This window comes from Corvus moneduloides, chromosome 1 (genome assembly GCF_009650955.1).
Source record: "Corvus moneduloides isolate bCorMon1 chromosome 1, bCorMon1.pri, whole genome shotgun sequence".
NCBI classification, from domain to species: domain Eukaryota; kingdom Metazoa; phylum Chordata; class Aves; order Passeriformes; family Corvidae; genus Corvus; species Corvus moneduloides.
In genome coordinates, this window is record NC_045476.1 from 152,876,882 (window position 1) to 152,885,650 (window position 8,769).

General features: G+C 39.7%; 1 protein-coding gene across 2 annotated transcripts in view; it reads right to left on the reverse strand.

Annotated features, from left to right (window-relative positions):
• TAF2 (TATA-box binding protein associated factor 2) overlaps positions 1 to 8,298 on the reverse strand; it is a 61,096-nt gene extending 52,798 nt beyond the window's left edge. For both annotated transcript variants that reach the window (XM_032132246.1, XM_032132236.1), the window contains exons 1-3: positions 7,579 to 8,298; positions 6,034 to 6,088; positions 5,081 to 5,241 (exon numbers count right to left, since the gene is read on the reverse strand). In XM_032132246.1, coding sequence (XP_031988137.1) covers positions 5,081 to 5,241; positions 6,034 to 6,088; positions 7,579 to 7,631 — 269 coding nt within the window. In that variant the 5' untranslated portion in view covers positions 7,632 to 8,298. The remainder of the gene's footprint in view (positions 1 to 5,080; positions 5,242 to 6,033; positions 6,089 to 7,578) is intronic.
• Between the last annotated feature and the right edge of the window lie 471 nt (positions 8,299 to 8,769).

The window sequence follows — 8,769 nt, forward strand, 5'->3', positions numbered from 1 at the left end:
CATGATGTCATCATATCATATCCCACAGTACATCAACAAAGCAATCCTGATCCCTCTTCCCAGTCTGAAAAAGAGCACCATGATGGGCACAGAGTGCATATACAGAAGCATACAGAAGGCTAGATAGCACAACCACTTTGAACAAACCAAGACATAGAGTGACCAGCGGCTCTGTTACCTAATACAACAAATGTTTAGATGAAATTTGTTTCCAACCCGCTCTGGGCAGATCTGTTGATATCTCAACCCTTCATGCCCAACCTGGGCGCCAAGTAAGGCTGTCCTGGCTTAGGAATGGTACTCTGCCATTTAGTGTTCCCACTGAAACAGTCCAAATCACTGGCAGCTCGATCACTGGCCCCACCCCCGTCTTTTGTGGGGCTTGGGAGAGGAGAACTGGAGGCATAAAAGGCAAAGATCACAGGTCGAGATAAGAATAATTTACTGGAAACAGCAATAAAGTAAGAGTACAGTAACAGCAACAATACTAATGACAGAATGTACAAGAAAAGAGGCAAACAATTCTTGCTCACCCTGCAGAACACCCCCACCCTGAAAATACCTGACTGCTCCCTCCACCACACTATGTGACCCCAGAGTGAGCCCGTCCTCCATCCCTGGAAAATGATGTGAGGTGGTATAGAATAATCTCCAGGCCTTAGCCTTCCCCCTCCTGACTACTGCAAAAATCAACCCTGTCCTGGCCAGGACACTTGGTTTCTTTCTAATGAAGTCTATCATGAATTGGACAAGCATTGTATCAGTGGAAATAAAAGTTATTTATTGCAGCAAGGCAACACACACTCAGTCCACCAAAAATTTTTCTATTTAGTGCAAAGGCTAAAGGCTTGATCATGGACTTCTCAGAAGAATAAAGACAGACAAGACAAACATGCCCTGAAGGCTACCACATTGCTCTCTCACAGCTTACTGCTGCTTGTAACTAAAGCAATAGTGAAGTCAGAGGATATCAAAACATCTTCATACTTGTAATGTTTAAATAGTACAGGCTTCAAGCTAAAAAAAAGGACAAACGAACTGGCATTGCCCAGGAAAGCATGTGCATATTAGCTAGCTATACTGAAAACAGCTTCCTTCATACAGAAATAACAATAAAATGCAACAGCTTCTTGGCCTGGGATCCTAGTTATCCCACAAACGTGAAGCATGTAAGCAGGCACAGTAGGATCATCACAAACTTCACTTATCACAGAACAAACCACTGCATCCAAACTCCAAACTTTTGCTGCACCTATTTAACAGTTTACAATCTCAACCACAAGATTAAGAAAAATGTATCTCCTTTGCCAGTTTTAAATAAATAGGGCTGAGATACAAGCAGTTGTCTCAGTATTCAGAATATGCACTGGGATTTCTACACAGAATATAGAAGTATAGCCCAGAAAAAGCACACTCATTTCTCTTATGCTGACAGAATCAAGAAAGCACCAATTTACAAGGAAAAGAAAGATGAGGAGGATAGACAGCTGTAACACTCAAAACCAGCAGCCCCAAACCATGACCCAAAGAGACATTCTCCACCATTATTTGCAGTCTTCACAAGACTTGAAACTCTTCTCAAAAGCATGAGCAAAACGGGATTCTCTGCCATCCTGTGTACACACAATAAAGCAATGTAAATTATTTCATATCTTACACCACTGTTCAGGTGTTTGCTCAGTCAGGAAGGAAGTGACTGCATTATCTAAGTTCATCCATCTATTCTGGTATGAAAAGCCTGGTATTCAGGTTGCCTGAAGCCTCCAGAGGAAATTACAAGACAGAAGTCTGACTTTATTTCTAGATAAACCGTTAAAACACTCTCTCACTTGTTACCTGAAGTTATGGTTTGGGACTAATGGGTAAATTGGCAATGACATCAAAGCTAAAAATATATTTAATGCACTAATTAATGGCTTCCAACCTTTCCTACAAACTTCACCAATTTTTAATTACCTTTTTAGTGAGATATTCAGGAGAACTGACAACATACATGACTGAAAAAAATTGTTTCACCTTCTGCAACACTGAAAATGTGAAATGACAGAGACCACCTGTCAATGATTTTTTCATCAAAAGATGCTAAAACCCAATAGTACTATTTGAACTGAAAACAAATTGAATATTTCAATTCAGAACACAAAGAGGTGATCAGACAGATCTCACCAAGAAGTAGCAAAGAACATCACAGTGAGGCAGACACAATTGTGTGTCATACATAAAGCTGAATTTCTTAACCCTCTTTTAACTGTGTTCTCAGATGCCAAAATTTGCACAACGTAACAGTGAACCAACCATTTCTCTTAACCTCCTATCAGCAAACATAACCTTTCAAGTCAGAGATGCTGTAGCAAGTTTTCTAACCTTTACTCCATACAGAGTTTTCCATTTTTAATAGAATTCTGTTGCTAACTAAGGGAGTAAGAAGTCTTCAAATTATTTTAACTTTGATAAAAAGGTAGTAAAATGTCCATTAAATTAACAACTTTTCTAAGTACTTATGCCTCAGATTAGCTATTCGGAAAAAATTTCTTCACAGAAAAGATTGCAAAGCATTGGAACAGACTGTCCAGGTAAGTGGTTACTGTGGTGGAGAATGCGGGCAGCAACAAGTAGTGGAGTGACCATCCCTGGAAGTGTTCAAAAAACACGTAGACATGGCACGTGAAGACATGATTTAATGGTCATGGTGATGCTGGGTTGACAGCTGGACTTGATGATCTTATGGGTCTTTTCCAACTTTAATGCTTCTATGATTTTATGTGTTCTTTTAGAAAACAACATCTAAGAAACTAAAAGCATTATCAAAACAAACGAAAGCGTCTGTATATAAAATCATATAACTTGAACTTATATTCGCTACACATCACAGGAAAGAATAAAGAATGAAAACAAAATATTTTAAATAAACAGGTCGCCAAGAACCATCTTAATTTCACATTTACTAGTTCAACAGACTACTAAAGAAAGCTGTGCAAAAGGTAACTATCCCTGTAACATCAGAAACGAACCACACTGTCTGATCTGTGTCCCATTCAAAATAATTGCTGCAGCTAGCTCAGCTGCAAGGGTACAAAGGACATTATCACTAAACTTGCCATTACACATGAGAACTTGAAAGAGATGACCAGATGATTAGATGTAAAGACTACTACAAACCACTGTTTCTAGAAACAGTTCTTTGTAAAGAAGGGCAGAAGAAACGCACTGATGATTTTTTTGAGGTACTAATTCTAGAGTTTTTAGATTTCTAGTATTTCTGTTTGCAATCCTGCCTTAAGAACAGAGGTGCTGTATTTAACTACCCAATTGTGACCTGGTATTTCAATGGAAAGATACATCTAACTTCATCTAATACTTTGTAACTCGTGTTGCCTTTAACTTCTGAGATACAGAAAGAGTCATACTAGTTTTTTGTTATGAATATTTGGTGACCTCTGTCTTTCATAACTATGAATAACACAGAGTTATGAAATAAAGAGATTTTCTATTAAGTTTGAAAAGTTTGAATGAAAAATGACCTCTCCTAATCCCTTTTTTAACATAATGGAGTGCTCACTCTGATCACTTTAAATGCTGCTCCCTTCTCACATCTTCCAGGAGTTACACAGGATTCCAGTTATTACAGAATCACAGAATGACTGATGTTGGAAGGGATTTCTGAAGGTCTTCTGGTCCAACCCCTCAGCTCCAGCAGGGTCACCTACAACCAGTTGCTCAGGAGCATGTCCAGATGACTCGACTATTTCCCAGGATAGAGATTCCACAGTCTGGGTAAATCGTATCAGTGCTCACCTTCACAGTAAAAACAGTTTCTTGATGTTCGAAGGGAACCTGCTATGTCTCAGTTTGTGCCCACTGTGTCTGCTCCTGTCAGTGGACATAAGTTAAAATACATGAAATTCTATCAGAATACGAGAAAACGCTTTTTACTGTGAGGGTCATCAACACTGGAGCAGGTTGCCTGGAGAGACTGCAGAGATTCCATCCCTGAAGATACTCAAAACCCAAAGGGACACAGCCCTGTGCAACCTGCTCTACCTAACCCTGCATGAGCAGGGGAGTTGGACTAGGTGATTTCAGTCAGTGTTTTCCAGCCTAAAGGACTCTGTGATTTCGTATCAGCTGCTATTAAACTTGTACAACACTTTCACTAGAAGTTTTTAACAAGTCAGCAAATTGTAAATTCAACTGAGCCAGCCAAAAGAACGTGTGAGAATATGAACGTTTCAGCAAATCAAAAGAGAATACTTAGGGAAATCATTTGCCCACCATGCTCTTACCAAAAATGAAAAGGCTATGACATTTTTTGCTAAAGCCCCTTCCCGTATCAGTTCCCCGAACATGTAGGATGCCACATGTTTTTAAACTTACTCTTCAATATCAGATGGTGAAGAAATTTGAAACTTTTCCTTTCAAATTTTAAAGTGAGTTCAGGTAACATTCTAGGACTTACACTGTTATCTACAACAATAAATAATGAAAGTTTGATTCCCCAGGAAAGGCCAAAAGCTTTACTTACTAGCTCTTTGTAACAATCTAGAATCCCTGCAATGAGGATTCTGAATTTTTGACATAATGAGCAATAGTGTCAACAGCAAAAAAAATCAAGTCACAAAGCAAACAGAATGACAGAATTAATATAGTCAAGTGGTTCAGTATCAGGACTCAAAGTAAATTTCTTAACTCTGATAATAAATTTGGTGTCCTATATAAACTAACACTGTATTTGTACAATGAATTATTGGAGCTTTTGCGTAACTGATGAATAAAGGAATACACAGTGTCTGTAACAAGCACACAATTCAAATCCAAGGACTTTTTTCCCCATAAAGTACTTTATAGAAAATTTTTGGATACTTTCACAAAACAGTACAAAGATATGTTAGCAAAAGAAATTCTAAAGAAGAATAGTGTAGAAGTCAAAATTATTGCCAAAATACTTCCCCAGAATTAAGGTGCTATACCAAATGTTACCTTTAGGAAACTACCAGGTAAAACTTGAAAGTAAAATAGAATAGGATATACTTACGAGCAACAGAAAACAACACATCTGCAGAATCTTAAACATAGCACTTACTGCTTTGATTCATGGTGACAGACCTCCAGCGTTGGATCATTATAAATGAAAGCTGCTTCTAAATCATTGACTCTCACTCTGTAAATCCGGCACTGTTTACTGTTCAGCTTGATTCTGTTCAGGTTTGCAACTGTGGGAAATATTGTCAGTTCCACATAACCCTATGAAAACACAAATCAAAATCTTCTGTAAAATCCTAACTCAAAAACTAGAGAGATATAAAAAAAATTATTATTAATACAATTCAAAGAAAATCACTGGTATAAAGATGGTATTTTCATATTTAAAAAGGGAAACGGTTTGCCCTTTAAATGCCTAGATTTTTTTCATGCTATTTAACAGGTGAATTTTCCCAGCTATGAAATGAAACAAAACAAAACAAAAAAATTGAACTTGACTGACAGACATGCTTGTTTTACTGGAAAAAATCTGCCCCTATGACTACATTTCAAGTTATTAGCATCACTATGTTGTAGGTTTTGGTATCTGAACTTGAGACAGGGATTCTTAAAACTTAAGCAGAATCTATTTAAGCGTATATGTAAATTGACAAAGACCCTTGAAGACTTTGGGCCTGAAATGATGAAAGTCTTTTCAAAGCCCAAGTGAACTCACACACATGCCAGAAAACCCTGTAAGCCTATCCCTAACATCAGCTAACACGGTCTGAGCATGAGTGTTGAACTGCAAATTGCTCTGTAATATTTACAATGCAGCAGCCTTAGTTTAGAAAGCTTTCTCTTACAGAGAAAAAAGTGTTCACCACCAGAAGGCATTTTATTTGATACACCTCAAGCAATGACAGACTTATGAGAAGAATCAGATGAGAAAAGTGTAACATCTGAAGTAGCTGAACAGCATAATTAGCTTCTGAGTGCAGTTTTTTCCTTAAAAGTATGAAGAAAACTCAGACATTTAATTTCTACTTTCACACTTTATTAAAAAATACTTACTACAACAGACTTTCTCTGAAAATTTATGTTGTTGATACAAACTACCTGATGAGTTGTGCTGAAAGAAAAAAAAAATAAAGTAAGTAAGGTTTTGCACAAATGCCAACATTTAAAATAATACTTTAATCCAGTTTAATAAAGAGTCAAAGAAGATATATGTACATATAGATAAATACTGCATCTAGAATATACTTGCATAAAAAGAATTAATGATTGTCTAAATCTCTTATACAGTCTAAACCAAATCATGAATAGAAGTTGCCCACAACGTCAGGAAAGTTCCAAAAAATATCAAACATAGTATCATACCAGTATGAACACTACTAGTAATACAGGAAGATAACAACGCCGTTTTTGAACATCACTTATCTGTACGTAAAAACAAAGAATTACTAATGGCAGAATGTCAAGGTCTACTAACACTGTAGTGGTGAGCAGTATCAGTAATGGCATGCAGCCTAACACCTGCAATCAGAGACCTGTGGAAAGTCTACCTGGAGAGTTGACACTTGTACATAATTTATATAAGCAGGTATTACACATTAAAAGATAGAGTGTGTGCTTTTAAAATAGCATGCCAGAAGAATTCATTATGCAAAATAATGCATAATGAATATAATGAATGATAATATATCAATCATTATGGGCATTTTATACTAGTCAAATGCATTTCCTTAAATTTGGAGTCACGTATTAGAACTCCTAGTAAGTAAAACTCATTGATTTAAAAGGTGGAAGATAAAGTAATTCCAACTTCTTTAAAACCCTACAAGTTATTTCTATGTATTTTTCTGTAGTAGGTGGCACCTTCACAGTAGTGCATTTCATGACTCAAGACAAAACCTTGAATTCAACTTTTATGGCACATCACACTTTATGTGCACATATTCTGTGCATTAAAAAGTGACATTGCTTCAGATGAGACGAAATTTGATAAAAATTCCTACAAGAAATTACACCTAAATATGGATTCAGACATTACTTACATGTAAGTGTATATAACAAGACTGATTCTACTTAGAAAAATACATTTGTGTGACACATTTATAAAGGAATCAAGAAGATATAACAAGACATATATAAAGATGCACTGAAATCCACCAACAACTGCTCTGTAGCTTGGCTACAAGCCAAATAGTGAATGTGTAAAAATGACAATTTGCTTAACAAAGCTGCTTGCTGCAAAAGCAAGCATTTTTTCATATGTAAAAAAGCCCTTAAGTCAAAAGGGCTTTTTGACACAGCAGTAAATATGGAACATCGTAGTATGGTCTTTAGTACTGAGACTGGGTGGAGAAATGTCTGAGGTTTGACGAGCATAATGTAAATATCTTCGTGAGACTGAACAGTTGACAGACTCGCTGCCCATGAGTAAGTCCATTTACACATTAAAACATACATCTGCAACACATATTTTTTGAATGCAAGCTACACCACAAGCAACAGCTCCAACCTTCTGAAATAAATCATTATTAATCAGCCTGTGGCCTGATTCAACGTGCACTGATTTCAAGTACAGCAATTAAAAAAAAACCGGATACTTATAATTTATAGGGTCTTGGGCTTTCAAATCCTTTGTCTCCTTTCTTCCTATTCATCCTGAACCGTAGCACTAAACACACGCTGCTGACCGTCAGACTGGCATCAACATCATTCTCGCTCAATGGGTCCTTCGATTTTTCCCCGTGTCACGTCGTATTTGATCACTCATCTCCTCAGTGGATGTGTGACCCCCAGTAGTCAGGAATCTTCAGCTCGAGTGTGCACCATCGTTACAGCACCACCAACACGCAGTGTTTGCTCATAACCTTCTATAGGTGCACACACAGCCCCTCTGTCCGCTCTGTCTGTCTGGTACCAGTCCAGAGGCGCTTCCTCTCCGCGGCAAGTACGGAAAACAACCGGCTCGGCGGGCAGTGGCGGCGGGAGCGACGGAAGCAGGAGGGCCGCAGCCGGGACGGCCGGGCAGACACCGGGGTCCGCGCTCTTGGGAGCGCCGGCTGGGGGCAGCGCCGTCCGCTGAGAGCCGGGAAAGGTGCCGAGGGTCGAGCGGGCCGGGCGGTGGCCGGGCCCGGGACAGGGTCGGCCCCACGGGTCTCCCTCAGCAGCGCGCCCGCTGCGGCCCTGCCACAGCCGCCGCCATCTTGCCAGTCACCTCCGACCCCGCGGGTGAGAGGTCACGGCCCGATTCAGTGAGCTCTATCGCTAAAGGCGGGAAGGGCTTTTGGGAGTCTTGCTTTTTACAGGAGGGCGGCCCAGCGACAGGGGCGGCAGCCGGAAGAAAGAAAAAAAAAATAAAATAAAAGGAAGAATAACCCCCGCAATAATCCAAAAGCCGGGAGAGGAGCCGGGCCGTGTCCCCGCGCGCAGGCGCCGCAGCTCGCGCAGGCGCAGGCCGGGGCCTGGGGAAGGCGGGAAGGCGCGGCGGGAGCGGCGCGCGCCCGGGAATGGAACGCGAGTCGGGACAGCGGCGGCACCGCCCCGAGCAGCGAGCTCTGCCTCCCACCCACGGGTGTCACTTCGAGTAGCAGGACACGAGATGAAGCTCCTTCAGAACCAAGACTGCTCTATTATAAGTAAGTTTCGATTCACCTATTTTAGGTTAAAATAAACGCTTGTATCAGAGAAACTGATGGAGTTTGAAAGCATCATTTCGTTTTGAACGTCTAACAAAACCAATTAGCAGCACTGAACACATGGAATGAAAACACAAAATTAATTTACAGGAACTCTTCT